The sequence below is a fragment of the Vanrija albida genome (genome assembly GCF_041260175.1).
Source record: "Vanrija albida strain AlHP1 chromosome Unknown contig_3, whole genome shotgun sequence".
In the NCBI taxonomy this organism is placed as follows: domain Eukaryota; kingdom Fungi; phylum Basidiomycota; class Tremellomycetes; order Trichosporonales; family Trichosporonaceae; genus Vanrija; species Vanrija albida.
Window position 1 is genome coordinate 1,312,220 of NW_027191422.1, and position 16,911 is coordinate 1,329,130.

Genomic DNA, 16,911 nt, shown 5'->3' on the forward strand with positions numbered 1-16,911 from the left:
GGTGCTCGGTGCTCGGTGTCGGTGCTCGGTGTCGGTGGTCGGTGCTACCAAGTGTGTCGTCGGCGCGATGCAAGTCAGTATTCCCACGACCCGACTCCGGCGGACGTGATCGACGCGGCGTGGCGGGGGCAGCGGCAGCGGCCCCGCTCGCCGCCATCAGTGTGATCTGCATCTCGGAGAATCCGCGCGTGAAACGGAGCGGTCTGCACTGGCGCGCTGGCGCCGGGCTAGTGGCAGTCGTCGCACTGGTGGCTATGGCGTGCCCATCAAACACTGGGGTGGGCGAGTGGGCCGAGTGGGCAGCGGGCTTGTGATCGCGGGCGGGCGCTGCTCCGCCCACGTATGTAGCGGCGACGAGCGCCGCCCGCCGCCGTGACTGCCTGCCGGTGTCGGCGTCGTCGGGGGTGACCGCAGCAAACAGAGGCTGAATGGCGAATGGCGCCACGCGCGTCGGTTCGTCCGCGCCGCGGACGACAATTGAGTGAATGCAGATCCGATACACTGCATTCAGTCGGCGAGCTGCCGCAGAGCCGCCGTTTGCATCCGACGGCACGCAAGCGAGCGAAAGAGGCGAGTGAGCAGCGAGCAAGCGTGGCACACACCGGTCTCAGCCTCGTCCCTGCCCCCCTCCCCTCCCCCCTGCCTTGGCCCATTGTTCGTCGCTTTCGGTAACCAGCCCGCCGGCAGCACGCTGATCAGGGCCAGCGGCGCCGCCTCACCGACGGGCGATGGTCAGCAAGCACAGAACAACCCAGTCCCGGGCTTTATCCGGGTCGTCGTGGTCGCCATCGTGGTGTGGTCGCTGTCGTCGCTGGCTCGCTGTCGTCGCTGGCTCACTGTCGTCGCCTGCTGCGCGTCGAGCCGTCGAGGGCGGGACCATCTCCACCGCGGCGTCGAGGCGTCTGCCGCCGGCGCACTCGCGTACCTCACACCCATGCAGATAGACGAGCGCTCTGAATACCCGATAAACAACAGGCGACCCGGAATACCGCCTGACGTAACCCCTGTCGTAAACAGCAGTTACCACACCGCTGGATGGCATCATGTCTCGGCTCGAGCTCCCGGCGAGCTCCCTCCCGGCTTCTGGCTATGTTCTAGCTCGCTCGTCGCTCAGTGATCGCTCTCGCACTGTCGAGCGAGCACCACGCCGCACCTTCTCGCTTAGTAGCGCAGGTCTTGCAGGTCTTGCAGGTCTTGCAGGTCTTGCAGGTCTCACTACATCGCATCCGTGCAGGGCAGGGCAGGGGGCATCACCGAGGGCCGAGGGGAGGGCCGCTCGGGAGCGCACGCCAATGTCCGTCGCCGGAGCGCTCGCGGCATGTGGCATGCAGGTGCGGATTTTCGGGGGGAGGGATGGCGGGCGACAATCCCCCCGGCAGACGCCGTCGCCAGTCGCCGCGCCGATTGTCTGCTGCCGGTCTGCGGGCTGCTCCGCTCAGACTCCCAGACCGCAGACCCCGCCAAACCTTGTTGTATTGCTGGGCGGCAGGCACTATATTTTCACCGACGTCGGCGTTCGACTTGACTTCGGACTCTTAACTGCTGCCCCCGGACCCTCGGACCCTCGGACTCGCCCCGCCGGCAGGAGGCAGGCAGGGAGGGTCGGTCGCCGAGCCAAGGTTTGGGTGCGCACCAGTTCCATGGGGTTGGGGCTGGCGGCATCGTCGATGACGCCGGGCCCAGTGTGCTCGGCGCAGCCCTCAGGTTAGTACCCCGCAGTGGGCTCGGTCGCCCCTCGGTGGCACTGGGTCGCCGTCAGGCAGCCGACGTCGGTCAGTTGGGGCGCGCAGGCAGGCAGCTCGCTCCCTCCCCCGGCCGCCCTGGCATCTGTCGTCACCCTAGCTCCGACACACACATGCACTGTGCGCCACGTCCCTGTCCGGCCTTGACTCCTCAATGGCAAAGTTGGAGCCAGCGGTTGGGCCAGGAAACGCCACTTTTTTTTTCGACAAAGTGGCGTCCGGCAGGATTTAGAGTTGCGTCGACTGAATGACACGAGGCGCAGACGGCGCAGACCTGACCCGGAAGGGATAGGCCTTGTTTCGGCCACGGCTCGACAGACTGACAGACAGACGCCAGACGGAGCAACAAGGACGCCACGCCACGGTACTGCGCCGCCCCGCCCTGCCGCGCCGCGCCCACCCGCCAGCCGCCGCCGGCCCAGCCACTCGTCTGACGCCGCTCGGGATGATGTAGCTGCAGGAGCAGCTGCCGCTCGCGGCCAGGGCAATCTCGTTCCAAAGGAACGGCTGACGCCATGCACGGTAAATGAGTGACGTGCTGGACGTCGTGCCGGCCGGTTGCGCAGGCATCCATCAGGATCCCATCCCCATGTCTCGCTCTCTGCCACCAAGCCACGACTCTCCCCACTAGGATGCGAAACGAGCGTCAATGTGAGGCTGCGGCAAGCATTGGGGGGGGAGCTGTACCCGGCGGCCTCGTACAAGCGCGCGTGGATGCATATGCTCGGCTCGGCTTTACGCGACGCGGCCGCGTGCCCGGCTGGATTTAGCCAACTCCCCTCGATCCGATTCAATCGCACCCAGCACATGCGTGAATTACTTGGGTGCCATTGGTTTGGGCTCAGCGGCGCCGACTACAGCAACCTTGTCTGTCTGCGGGGGCTATTATTGTCTGCGAGGTGCATGAATTGGACACCGGCCGGGATCCCAAGCCAAGGTTTGGGCCAAGGTTGGGCCAAGGATTCCACGACGGGGTTTGTTGTGCCGCCGTTTGTGGAATGCGGCACGTCGCGGAGCTTGTTTATGAGCAAGGGCGCCCAGGTGCCGGAGGGGGACGTGGATCTCCCGCAGCGTGCGTGTGAAGACGAGGGAGCGCAGCGCAGAGGGACGCCGCCGCCGCCGCCCACCGTGAACGAGCGAGCGACACCCACCATCACTCGCAACTCGATTAGTGTCAATCCAGCTGGTAGACGCACTCATAGGTCAGGAACACAATACCATGCTGTAGCGTCGGTCGGTCCGTCCCGTAGCCGCCAGCCAGCAGCCGCCCCCGCCTGCCGCCTCCGCCGCCGCCGCCGGCCGCCCGCCGCCAACTGCCCCCCGCGCCGCTGCGCCTCTGCCGCCGTGCCGCCGCCAACCGCCTCGGACCAAACGCACCCAAAGCAATCGACAAGTCGCTCTGGCAACGCGCTAGCGACCCACCGGCGCCATTGTAAACTCTGTTGCAGGTTGCCTCGGTCTCTCCTGGCTCCTGGACGTGCCCCTTGTATTCTTACCCTGTTCCTGTCATTGTTCCTCCCCCTGAGTCGTCGAAAGCCAACCTGTTTGCGTTTGAATACTCCTTGGTTGAACAATTGTTCCGTAGTGTCATCAAATCATCAAATCCTCCATGGTCGCTCTGGCGCCGACCGGCTGCTCCTGCTCGTGCTCTGCTCGTCCTCCCTCCCTCCCTCCGAGCTGCGTGCCGCTGCGTGCGCCACGCAGCTCGCCCTCGTGCCGTGCCCCCCCTACTCTCACTCTTCGACGCCACCGGCCCCAACCCATCTCGAACACAACCTTGGTCGCTGCTTGTTACACCGAACCCTGCCGCCTCTTTTCCAAGCCACCGCCGACGACTACTGATGCTTGCATTGCCCTCCCTGCAGCCGTCCCAGCCCTCCGGCCCACCTGCCCTGGCCACCCCAAGCCTCTGGTACCTTGATCGCAGGAGACAGACACAATCATTGCCCAGCATGCACTGACATAGGGTACCTCCTCACGTCTTCGCGCTCGCAGCTCTGGCTCGCCGTACACACCTTCGCCCCGTATCTTCTTCTCTTCTCTAACAACTCTTTCACCATCACCCAGTTTGCTGATATCTGCGCCCACCGCCGTCTCCGTAACCCAGTACAACGCGTTGATCGAGACAACAAGGCGCCTAGAACAACAATCAGCGACCGCCAGCTCACCGCCACCATCTCCACTGCAACGCCATAACCATTATTCTCAGAAGGGAGACTCGCCCAGCCTCCTGACGCCCAGTAGTCGTCGTCTATCGGCACTGATTCGGTCTGCAGCCGCGCCACACGACCCGACCGACCGACCGTCCGTCAGCCGTCCGTCACCCCCTGTCAACTGCCCGCTCGACGTGCTTGGCAGCAGCAAGCTTTTCTAGTGGCTTGCTCTTTCGGTCCGCAGCACGTAGCAGAAACCGCTCGCGGCCGCCGTCTTGGTACAGCCCAGCCGCTCAGTACACAACCGGCACGTAGAGTCATTTCCCCATAAGGGTGGACCCGTCCGACCACACTCCACTTTCCCCCCCTTCCGCCATGTCGTCCCCATCACTCCCCCCTCTCACTCAACTGCTGCGTATCAGCGACAAGGGCAGCAATGCATCAACCGGACGCAACTCGACATCAAGCGTAACGGGTGGAACGAGCGACACGACCCGGGCCAGCACCTCGCCCCCTCACACGCCAGGCACCCCCGGCGCAGGTTCGCCACGACCGCCGTCATCTCGCCACCACGACCGGTCTCCTGTCACGCTCAGCCTGAGTCAGCCTGATACAGAGGTCAAGAGCCGACCCAGCACCGAGGGCAGGAGCCGTCGTGCACCCCCTCATCCGCTGAGCTTCGCACCTCCCCCCCTGTCAGAGTACCGCCGCTCGCTGTACTCCGCCACACCAGGATCAGCAGCACCATCCGAGGCCGTTCCTCTGGCCCGCAACCCCAGTGACGAGCGCCGCAGCATCAACTCTCTACTCAACGGACCTCGTTCGGCTACAGTATCGTCGGTTCCCTCCCAACCGACTCCCACTACCCAATACTTCCCTCCCGAGCCCTCAGCCCGCCGGCCGCACAGCCACAGTGGCCCACCCCCTCCTCACCATGCCCCGCCCCCTCCTCACCAAGGCCCACCCCCTCCTTACCGTGATGCTCCCCACCGACCTCGACCAGAGCTCCGTCATGCCCAGACATATGCAGGGCCTCCCTCAGAGCCCCCGACTCCGACATCGGCCACTCTCCACCACCACCAACACCCGTTCCCCCAACATCACCCTTTCCCAGGTCCGCACCAGCACTACCCACCTGCGTACCAGCACGACCTACATGTCTACCCGCATGACCCTTACCAGCACGAGCACGATGAGCGAGCCCGAAGGCACTCATATCACCCTGGACATGGCGAGCCTCCCTTCGCTCCCAAGCTCCCTCCCAACATGCGCCACGGAGCACACCCAGGCCACCAAGCTCGGCTCCCTTACCACCCCGAGTCCCTCCCCTTCCATGATGGTGGTATGCGCACACCAATCTCGCGCACGACAAAGGCTTGCGACCCTTGCCGCTCACGAAAGGTTCGCTGCAACCCCCCCCGAACCAGGCGCCCCCGCCATTTGTAACCGTTGTCGCGAAAGCAACCGCGAGTGTGTGTTCACCGCCACACAGAAGAAGCGTGGCCCACCCGCGGGCAAGTCGACGAGGTTGGCCAACTCGGCTGTGCGCCCCCCCACCCCCCCGCAGGAGCCGCAGGTCCTGAGGCGTAGCGAGCGTCGCCCGACGTGGAGTGAGGCCTCTGCGGCTCAGCCTCCTTCCCGCGAGTACCCCCAAGGCGGACCTGGACTGTACACGGCCCCTGCCCACGGTGGCGAGGGCTGGCCATGGGCACCCGGAGCACCGCCTCCTACTGGCGCGCACATGCCCCGTGGTCCACACGAGGGACCGCTGTCGGCGCCGCCGACGCACTACTACGCCCCTCCGCCGCGGGACGCGCGCGACCGCCGTGACCACCGTGAGGCTCACCCCCACGGTGGGCGTGAGCCGCACGCCGAGAGGCACCACCCATACCCCCGTCCGCCACGTTCGTCCGGCAGCGAGCGCCACGAGCGCGACCGTCGCGCATCGGTTGGTGGCTGGGGGCAGCAGCACCAGCGCCACGGGCCCTCGGACAGCGATTACCCGTCGCCTCCACTGTCGGCGCCGCACCACCCGCACGTCGTTGTGCACTACCCCCCGCATCACCCTGGTCACCCACCCCCAGGCCCGGCTCCGGGAGCCCACGGTGCTCCCCCTCCGCACCACCACGCTCCGCCGCCGTACGCCCAGCGCCCCGAAACCGCGCCGTTCGACCCCCACTACTCGATGCGTCCTCACCCTGCGTCGGGGTGGCCCCGCCGCGATGGCGAGGACGAGCGCGACTACTATGCTCGCGGGGGGCGATCTCCGAGCCCCAGAGGACCCCGCGACCGCCGTGACTAGCGCGGCGGGCGTTTGAACGCAGTCTGTGGCACAATCCGGCCAACACGATCCGGCCAACACCAACACCCATTGTTGTGTGCAAGTGTGGCGCCATTCACGCTCCCGTCACTCGCACCCCACCCGCGCCCATGGCCTCTGCCCTCGGGTTTTGAAATTAGAAGTCGAATTGCTGCGTGCCCCCGTCACGACAATGTCAATGAATTAGCCATGTTAGGATACATGTATACGTTGCAGGAACGAGGGTGCGATCGGTCCGAACTGAATGAGGCCGAACTGAATGTGAGGCAGGTGAGATCTGTAGTGAAACCAGGCTGGCTGGTTGGCATGGTCGAGTTCTGTTTCGGGACGGGGTTCGCCGGCGGGGCGGGGCGGCGCGGCGGCGACTGGACGACTGCGACCTGCCAGTCCGGGTGCTGCGGCGTAGAGACATGCAGCATTCGTGGGTACGCACTACGGCCTCTGCCGCCGCTGAACAATACCCACAGGCTATCGTCTATCCAGTGTGTCAGCCGGCGCGGCGCCACACCGACCGTGGCGCAGCCTCAAAACGCTGGAATCTGACGTATCGCGCGCCTCGCCTCGGCGCCCCCCCGCCGGCCGGCGAACAATACCTCGCACCAGCGTGGCGCCGCCTTGTCGGGGCGGGGGGGAGTCGGGGGGGAAGTCGGACTCGCCGAGGTCGGCGCCGGCCGGCGACTGGGCTGTCGCCGGGCGCGCGGCTCGCGCCCGCCAGTGCGAGCTCTGCGCGGCGGACGGGTCCGAAGCCGCTGGCGTCGCCTGCGTCACCGGCGCTGCGGGCTTGGCGGGGGCGTGCGCAGTGCTGTTCTGCGCCGAGCGCTCAGCGGAGGGCGAGGACATGGCGGCGAAGGCGGCGGCGAAGGCGGCGGCGAAGGCGCAGACAGGGAGGCGGCGGCGTCGGCGTGACCTTGGCGCTTGCTGTCTTTTGCCGAGGGCACGCTCGCGAGGGTCAGAGCTTGTGCCACGAGAGGGTGGCAGGGCGCCGACTCGGTCCGAAGCGGGTAGGGGTTACTCCGCGCCGCCCCAGGGCATACTTATCGGCGACGTGCGCCTGGCCGTTGTGAGCAGCTGGAATGCAACAACACTGGACACGACGCGACCGTAACCCCCGCCCGTGCGTTTCGGCGTGCACCAGTGCCTCTTGAGGGGGTTGACGCGGCGCGTAACAGCTACTTCTTGTCGACCAGCAGGCGCCGGTGCAGACTCCGTGCCTGGCTGGCATGGCTGCCATCCGGGGCTCACTATCGCCGCGCCTGCTGCCGCGCCCAGCATGACGTCGTACACCCCCAAGGACCCGTTCCTACCGCTATGCGGGTTTTGCGGGTTTCTCACTGCTAGAACGAACACTGCATTGCTACTGCCGCAGACGACGGCAGCGACGACGGCGACCATGCAATCGGTAGCAGGGGCGGCTACCGTCGTCATGGTCGTATCCGCCGCGCCGCGGCACGCACTCACGGCCAGCCGCCCCTCGACATTCCACAAGCTGCCCTCGAGCGACGCCCGCGACGGCCTCGTGGGCTCTGGTCGGGCGACCGACAGCCCACCGCACGGGGTAACGCACATACCTCGTGCGACGCCTCTGGCAGGTTTTGCTTGCTCGGCGCCAGCCAAGCGTAACGGCGCTACCACTTGCCCGCTCGTGCCGTCTCGGCGGCCGCATGCATGGTCGTAGTAGCCCGCACCGCTGGCGGCAAAAGCCCAGCGAATCACTTAATTTTGCGGCGGGCCCACATGCTGCAACAGTGACGTTTTGGGTGGCGGCAGCTGGCGGCAGTGGCAGCGGCAAGAGGTAGCGGCCAGCCAGCGGCGGCACGGAGCAGGCCGGGTGGCGGCGGTCTCGACTTTGAGCGGCCGAGAGGGCATTAGGGCATTTGTATGAGGGCCTGACCCCATTTATTGCCAGTTGTAGTACGTCCGAGGTAAAAACTTGATGCCTTCAAGGGTCAGCCCAGAGGGGTCAGCGAGCCGTCAGCCTGCAGCCAGCCCATGCATGACAACACCGCCTTTTTACACTGTTGTGACTGATGCATGTCGTCTTGTTCGTTGTCTCTCTCGCGCACTCGTCAGTAGAATCATCAGTTCAGAGCACACAGCACGGCACACATAGACCGACAGGCCTACCTACCGACCCATCACACCCCTCGACACCAACGCGATACACCGTGCCTGCAACCCGCAGTCGCCGCCGCGCGCCCCACAACAACCCCTTCGCTCACTCAGCTCACGCTCAACCCCCCTCCCTTCCCCCCTCACCTCGCCGTCCAGCGCCACGTCTCTGGCGTCTGCTCCTATCCAGACGTCGACTTGATCGCAGCTAGCACGACCTTGTGCTCTTTAAAGCAAAACAACAACAATGGGTACGTACCGATCTGAATCCAAAGGCCGATCGCGCAACACTTGCTTCTCTTGTTCTGTGTGGGGGTGTTGAGAGGGAGGGGAACAGGGGCGAGGATGCGAGGATGCGAGGGGGTGGCGGGGCTTGGCCTGCAGCGAGATCTGCGCAATCTGGGGTTGGCGTCCTTCCTCTCGCGCTCCTGGCGTGTGGAGCAGGCGGCGACACTGCTGTGCTAGCCGTCTCTGGGTGGCGCGACTTTGATGGCTGGCTGTGGAATAAGGCGAGTCGCCGTCGCTGGAAGCAGCGAGGACGAGCGCGCAATGACACTGGCGCGCGAGCGTCACCTTTGCGTGCTCGGATCTCCCTTGATGTTCCGATGACCTTTGGGCTCTTGTCCTCGTCGTCGTCGCAGTGGCTGGCTTGTCCTGAAGAGCAGAGTGGGCGAGTCGAACGAGGAGCAGGAGCAGGAGCGAGCAGTCGGAGACATTCAAGACCTGTGCCAATGATTTATTCAATCCTGGATCAAGGATGACAGACAGGGACTTGACTTGGACTGCACAGCTATCGCGACTGGCGTCCTGCAAGTCGTCGTCGTCGTCGCTGTTCTTGTCGTTTGTCTGCTCTGCTCTCTACTCTCTGCTCTCTCGTCTCCTTTTCCTCGTCGTGTTGCTTGTTGTCGACACACAGACGACGACAACTTGTGCACGACCCTCGTCCTCCAACACAACACTGCGCATCATCACATTTTGGACCACCAGCGGCGGCCGTCGTCAGACTCCCTTTCGTCCTCACTCTTCTTCTCTTTGATAGCGTTGCTCCTCGCCCCTCTTACCACCACCCCCCACATCCCCGCACCATGAGCAACAGCTCGAGAGTTTCAGTCAGTCTAACAAGACCAGCTTCCCCCTCCTCCGCCCCTCCGGTCGTTGAGCCCAGTTCGTCGGCCCCCGCGCCCACGTCCCAGCCGCCCCCCTCGTCCTCGCAGGAGCCCTCGACCCCGCCTTCGAGCTCGGCCCCGCCCCAGTCGTCCGCCCCGCCCTCCGAGAGCCCCTCGGACACGCCTACGTCGCAGCCGCCTTCAAGTGCAGGCCCCTCGGGCGGCCCTTCTTCCGAGCCGCCTGTGAGCAGCGGCCCTTCCAGCGCTGGCCCGTCAGGCGGACCGTCGTCGGGCAGTCCTTCGTCTGCTGGCCCGACCGGCCATCCGTCCTCTTCCAGCAGCACTGGCGGCAACGCCGTGACCATCTTCACGTGAGTACAGATGCTGGACACGCAGCGTTGTGTCACCACAGTGATCGGAGTTCTTGCTGACAGATCACCCTCAGCACCATCACCACCACGGACGCGAACGGAAACCTCGTTGTTTCGACCAGCGGCTCTGTCACCACCGAGGGTGCTAAGGGCGGCTCCAAGACGAGTGAGTGCACCTGGACAGAAAAAGAGTCCCTGCAGCGACAGTTGACTAACACGTGCACAGACGTCGGCGCTATTGCCGGTGGAGTCGTCGGCGGTGTTGTTGGTCTCATCCTCATTCTCGGCGTGGTCTTGTTCATCTTCCGCAAGAAGCGCAAGTCGTACCGCGACGACTTTGACGACATGATGGTGAGTTTGGTCGTCCGGGCGCCGGGTGCGAGGCGGTCGAGCATGGCCGAGCATGCCGAGCACAGACATCTGAGTCACTTGACTAACCACCCTTTAGTTCGACCCTGCTCGTCCCCAGAACCACGCGGCCATCGACCTCTCCGACACTGCCGGTGCGCCCACGGTGGACCCCTACAACTACCAGCCTTCTTCGGCCGGCGTTGCCTCTACCAGCGTGGAGACGACCCAGTACGGCGGCCCTGTTTCGATCCCGTCGGGTGGACCCCACAGCAATGCCGGCTTCGAGAGCCGCTCGCACGGCACGTCGTCGGCTACCTCGACTGCTGGCTACGCCGGTTTCGGTGCTGGCGGTGGCTACGGTGCTCAGGCCCTCAACGCTTTCCCCCAGGCTGTGGCAACTGGTTCCGGCCCCGAAATGTCCGACAAGCAGCGCGAGGCGTACCAGGAGTCTCAGCGCTTCCGCGTGCAAAACGTGACTTCGCCCACTGCCGGCCCTAGCGGCCCATCGGCTCCTCCTGCCCCTGTCACCGTGCACGAGGATGGTGGTGCGTTTGTCGACACGGACACGGCGGGTGCCACCGAGATCCCTCCTACGTGAGTCAAGCAAGAACGAAGCGGTTTTAGTAGCTGACATGGCCAGGTACGACTCTATCAGGAGATAAAGCATGGCTTGGCTGAAGACCAACGTCGCCACCAAGTGGATTCGTGGCAGTCTGGCGTTTGCCTGACCTGACGCGTTACCCGCTTTGCCCTCCTTCTCCGAGTTCCGAGTCCTGCTCTGCCCCCCCGAGCATACCCCTCCTCCCTCCCCCCCCCCCCCTGTCAACATATGTGTACACCGCCAACTCCCCGCGTGCTTGTCCAATCTGATTGTAATACCACGCCAGCCGGTGGGCGCGAACCGAGCCCACTCGATGTCATTCCTTGAATCGGTATAGACTATATGGTTAATAATGCAACCGAGTTTTGTTAAGTGCTGCTGCCTTGGTCTGTGAGGGTGTCTGTGCCATCGGTCGTGAGTTTGACGTGGACAGAGACCGTGACCAGTATGGCATTCGTCAATTTTCAAGGCACCACCACAGCACGCGCGACCCGGCGGCGAAGTGCACGACGCCCGACGCGCCCTCGACCGCCTCGGCCAGCGCTGCGCAGTCCCGGATGTCGCCGTGCGCCACGCGTAGGCAGGCAAAGGCGGGTCCGCCTCGGGGATCTGGTGGAGGAGCGCTTTGAGCGCGGCCGCGAGAGACAGAAGCGCGTCTGGGGTTGGCCGCGCCCAAACGCGTTCCTTGGCCCTCGAACGGTCGCTCTGCCACCACATCAGCTTGGAGATCAAGAGGCCTGACGCCTGTGAGGGGTCGGGCACCAGAGAAGTCGCGCGCATCGGCGCAAGCAGGCAAACAGTCGCCACCATCTCGAGAGACATCGCCGCTCTGGCAGTGAAGCGTCAGTTGAGTCTCGAGGCAGCCGGGCGGGGGCGTCCAGCCGAGCGGTGGTACTGAGACACAGCAGGGTAGTGGCAGGGCTGAGTCGTGCTCAGACAACAGCGCAGCTGCATGCCAGCGTGTCCGAGGCGCTCGTCGCCTGCTTGCCCCTCGTTGCCTGTCGCGTACGCTGCGCCAGCGTCCCTGGGAGCGAGCATGCGGAGCCCGAGCGTGACATGCCTGCGACATGTACGCGCAGACGAGCCTCGGCGGGGCATCGAGCCTCAAGTGGACGGGACGACGGGGACCTGGGCGGAGAATATCTGGAGGCACGGTGCTGGGCCTGGCTGGTGCTCGGGTCGGCGGTCCTACGCACTCTGCTTGCTGAGTAAGTGCCCGCTTGGGGGTGACGCTGGCGGCGTTGAGGAGGAGGAGGGAGGAGGAGGGAGGAGGAGGGAAGGAGATGGGAAGGGAGAGGGGAGGAGGCACCGATGGACGGCGGAGGGGCCGGCGAACGGAGGGACGAGAGAGCTGCGTGGGCATGGGTTAGCACTCGCGTATGACATCGTCAGTGACTGCCGTTGCCGGGGTAGCAGATGCCGGCGTGCACACGGGGTTGTAAATCAGTGGTTGCTGAGATGTCAGCGAGTCATCGCAACTGAGCCGGGAGGCTCGTGAGGTGAGTGGCCTGCGACAGGTGGCTGCGGGGTCCATCACAGTGACTCGAGTGTGTGTCCACATACCCGATCCGGCGTCGCATCGTCAGCTGCTCGAGCGAAATCGCGGGAGCCTGCCGATTTGTACCAGCGAGCTGTCTTGACCAAGCGACGTTGCTGATGTAGGCGTCTGTACCTTCCCTCAATAGCCTCGATCCAACAGCGGCTCGCACGCCGGGGACACGGCAGGCCACGGGTAAGGGAAGGGGTGCGTCGTCCCGAGGGCTCGCCCAGAACCAGTTCGTGATTGTCGTGGAAGCGAGGTAATTGGAGCACGAGCGAGAGCAGAAACATGTGCGCCTCGCTCGACGCGAGGCGGCAGGCCGTCACTGGAGAGGTGTCGTAGCCAGGGCGCCGGCCCATCACCATCGGCCGTGGAATCGCAATTACGGGGTGCAAGCAGCTTGAGAGGAGACAGAGTGATAAGCAGAGCGAATGCACATTAATCGAGGGAGAGTACTGCATTAATCGAGGTACAGTGCGTTAATCGAGCACAGAGCACATGTGCGCCTCGATGAAAAGCCAGCCCGCGAGGGGCAGACACGCAATTGCCACGGGGGGGATGCCGTACACGCCGTGCCTGGCACCTCGGCTGCGGAGACTCTTTGTCGATTAAGTGGCCGTTCGGAGTCAGCACGCGGCAAACACGCCCTGGCAGCAGTCGCGCTGGACGTCGACCGGGCCGTGCGGGCTACTTGGAATGTGGCACCCGAGCCCCGAGGTGGAGGGGCGGTGGGAGGTGCTGCCGTGGCAAGGTGTTCGAGCTGTCCGCCGCCCGCTGTCCCTCCCTCCCCGAGGCTGACTGAGAGCAAGGTCCCCGCGCCATACTCCACAGCGACGCTCAGCAGTGCCGCCATCGACTCGAGCGAGAGGTCGACCCGGCGACAGCCCACCCGCCAGACTCGAGCTCGCCGCCTCACCCGCCGCCATGAGATCTCGCCTGGCCCCACCGCGATCCAGACTCGGGTGGGCCGGCCGTTCCGTCGCGCAGCGAACGGCGCTGTTCTCACCCCTCCCTCGCCGCTTTTTTCCCTCCCCTCCCCACGGCCGCGCGGCACTGCACGACCCGCTCGCAAGACCAGACCACTCGACACACAGATCTCGGCGTTGTAGTCACTCTGGAGCCGGGTGCCACTATGCCGGCAGCTTACGGCATGTGCCTCCCGGCTCGGCGGTCCTCTGCCTGCTTTCCCGGAGCGGCGTCCGCGCCGGGGAGGAGCACGCACCAACAACCAGATCTCGCTGCGTCACATCCGCATCACCTCGGCGTGGTGGCGCGGCCAGGCAGCCCCACCCCGGCGCCGCCACGTCCGCCGCTCCGAGACGGCGCCGAGGCATACACGTGGTCGCGGTGGCCGCTAGCGCCGTGCCGTAACGACCGCCAGCAGCACGCCCGGCGGTGCCGTGTTCCTCTGCATACCCGGCCCGCGGACGGATCTTGATCTTGGGCACGCAGAGTCTGGACCGCGCGTCTTTATCGGTGGAGCTGGTTGCAGTGGGGGTGGGTGCGTGGGGGAGTGGGTCGCACTTTGATCAATTTCGTGGGAGTCGAGGTGGGCCGCAAGTGGGACGTGTACGGGCGGCACTTGGTCCTCTCTCTCGACTAGAGGCACTGCAAGCACCCACGCAGCACGCACCATGCACCACGCACCACGCACGCGGCAATCAGGCCCAGATACACGGCCATGAGCCCGCTGACACACGGCCATGCCATGCCGCACCTACATTGAACCTTGTGCGCCGTGTGCGCCGTCCGCCATTCCTAATCACCCAGCAGGCAATAACGTCATTGTCGGGGACACGGGGACATCTGCTAGGCACTCGTTGCATCATTGAGACCCCGCAATGGGTGTTGTATTTTCAGCGCAGCGTGTCGCGAGGCGAGGTGGGGCACTTGGGTCCGCATGGCAGGTCGTCTCTGCCACGGGCGAGGGAGGGCGAGGAATGCACGAGCAAACCTGCTGGCGGATGGAGCTCGGCAGCCCCGAGACTAGACTGAGCCCGTCTCGGGAAAACCGCCGCTCGCAACGTCAAAAGCGAGCGCTTGGCCTGCTTGCCTGCCTCGGCAGACGTCACGGGTGCGTACGGCTCTACAGCTAGCGACTTTTCAGCTCGGGAGGTCAGTAACCACTGCTACTAACCGCTGCTGGAGCTAGCGGCCTGCGCTTCCGCGTTACCGGCGCACGGAGACAGCACGGCTGGGCCTGTGACGCAGAGGACGTATGGCGCGGCGTGGCAGATCTCGGGTGAGTTCTGGCTAAAGAAACGTTTGCAGACAGCGTGAGGCGGGCACAGCGACGTATTTACGCTGGTGGCTGATGTTTAGGAGAGGCCCGTTGGCCTCCCGGCCCCGCCAGCGGCAAGGTGTGGGCGACTGCGCTTGATCTTAGTTCGAAACTCTCATCGCTGGCTAGCCTCTGGGCCCCGAGCGACGCAGAACAGCACCGAATGCCCCTCGAAAGGATGAGACAGCGACACTGGGGACTGTGCGGTGGGACGGACCCGCGCCGGTACCAACCCGCCGGGACAGAATCGCCCCCATCGTGCCGCTAAACCTGGCGCTGCTTATCGGGGAGGATTGGAATAGATTCCAGCTAAGTAAGTCACGGCATGGTGCACGACTTGGGAGAACATGGGGACGTCAGGGGGGATCCAAGTGTCGGGCTGACAGTGGCAGACGAAGATTCCCTTTCGGCCACTTTCCCCTCCATCGGCCGTGTGAGGTAACGCAAGATACTACGGATACCACTCTTCATTATAACAGGTACGTAGACCGAAGCATGGTGCATGGCTCACAGGGCGGTAGGGATGATGCGGCGAGCCGATGTCTCTTGGCGTGTGGAGCGGGCCGCGGATTTGCCGTGGGCCAGCGTTGCGGTCGACGAGTACATGCGAGGCGTGCACCAAAGTGGGAGACGCTGGGTACAGGCCCAGGTAAGTGAATCCGATGATTTGTCTGGGCGGTGAAGGTGGATGGAGCCCAGCCGGCGAAGCTGGGCTTGGTGGGTGGAGGTGGCAGTTTCGGATTGCTGATGTGCCATCCCAGCATTCTACCAGAGACGACAAGAAGCACACCGTATAGCGGTTTATGTTCTTCAGGTCCATGAAGACCCTAACCACTGCTTGGTACGCCTTTTACATGCGGATGGAGGCCACCCGGCGCCAAAGTGAGGACCTGGCCCGAGGCTCCACCGCCAGTGCTGCCTCGTCCACAAACAGGTCACCAGAAACGACAAGAAGCACACCATGTAGCATTTTATGCGCTTCGGGTCCATGAAGACCCTAACCACTGCTTGGTACGTCTTTTACATGCGGATGGAGGCCACCCGGCGCCAAAGTGAGGACCCGGCCCGAGGTCCCACAACGGGGTGTGCTTCGTCCGCCCAGCACGTCACTGGTGACGACAAGCATCGCACCACACAACGGTATATGTTCTTCGAGTCCATCAAGATGCAAACCGCTGTTCGAGGTTGTTTTCCAGGCTGATGGACGCACAGAACGGCAGTACGCCGACGGATGGTCGCCCCCATCACTTCCCAGCCCGCCAGGCAGCCTCCAACCCATCCAGCCATCCAGCACCAACCACCGAGATGCGACCACCTCCCCACGCCACACTTCGCCACCCAGGCCCATGGGTTCGCGTTACCGCGCCCCGAGAGCGCGGCACGGGTGGATGCGAGCGCGTGAGGCCCTCGGGAATCCGGCCAACAACCACGGGGCGACTTGGTCCCGCCACGTGCCCAAAGGACCCCCAGCGGCAAGCAATTTTTCCACGCATCACGCAGCGCGACGGCGCCACCGCGTGCACACCCCCGCCCAGAATCGCGGACGGGGAGGGGCAGAAAAGACGCGTGGTGCCGCGTCTTTGTGGGCCCGCGCGAGGCGGGGCGGGCGCCCAAGCTCGGCGGTCTTTATTTTCGGGTCCGTTTTTTCTCGTTGCGCGCCGCACCTGGCGTGCATGCGGCGGCTGCCAGAAATAATAATGCACACGTCCTTGCCTGTCCTGCCGCTGCGCGGAAACGCGAAAAGAAGACGTCCGCGCCGCAAAGCTCGCCGTCGGTGGCGGCAGGCTCGGCGGCGTCGGTCGGGGCCACACACGCCCAGCGGTGGGAAATCCGAAACGCGCAGCTGGCGTTTATTTCCCGGGGGCCCATACCACCGCCGCTGGCCGTGCATGTATTATTTTTTATTTTGCGCGTGGTGCGTCGCAGTGCTCGGTGCCACTGGGAGGCTGCGCCATGCATAGAATGTGCAGGCTCGGGTGGATGGGTGCCATGTGTCGGGTGAGACAGTACGGTGACAAAAATGGCCGCCAGGGGTGGCCGCCCAGCCAACCAGCGGGTGTAAAGGGTGGGGTGCCACAGGGCCTGGCCGGCCACGCTTTGCCCAGCGGGGCAGGCAGCAAGCACACAGGCGAGCAGCAGCAGCATGACGCGACGCCGCCGCCTCCGCCGCCGCTGATAGGATTCCACCCGCCCCTGCGCTGCGCTGCACTGCGCTTGTTGCTCGCTCGCACGCACCGCACGAGCACGCACGCACACACGCACGCACCCCGCACACACTCACTCACCCCACCCACCCACTTCGCCTCGCCTCGCCGCCCGCCGCCATCGCCTCGCCTC

At 64.8% G+C, this 16,911-nt stretch overlaps 2 protein-coding genes across 2 annotated transcripts; both read left to right on the forward strand.

Moving 5' to 3' along the window:
- Window positions 1-4,829: 4,829 nt before the first annotated feature.
- On the forward strand, window positions 4,830-6,197 carry Q8F55_003814 (uncharacterized protein; the record flags this gene model as incomplete). The annotated part of the gene is made up of 2 exons (XM_069352343.1): window positions 4,830-5,237; window positions 5,463-6,197. 2 exons carry the CDS (start codon window positions 4,830-4,832, stop codon window positions 6,195-6,197), a joined length of 1,143 nt encoding a protein of 380 aa, XP_069209761.1.
- Window positions 6,198-8,571: 2,374 nt separating this feature from the next.
- On the forward strand, window positions 8,572-10,814 carry Q8F55_003815 (uncharacterized protein; the record flags this gene model as incomplete). The annotated part of the gene is made up of 6 exons (XM_069352344.1): window positions 8,572-8,575; window positions 9,453-9,801; window positions 9,876-9,967; window positions 10,028-10,152; window positions 10,250-10,746; window positions 10,793-10,814. The coding sequence occupies 6 exons, from the start codon at window positions 8,572-8,574 to the stop codon at window positions 10,812-10,814; spliced, it is 1,089 nt and encodes a 362-aa protein (XP_069209762.1).
- Between the last annotated feature and the right edge of the window lie 6,097 nt (window positions 10,815-16,911).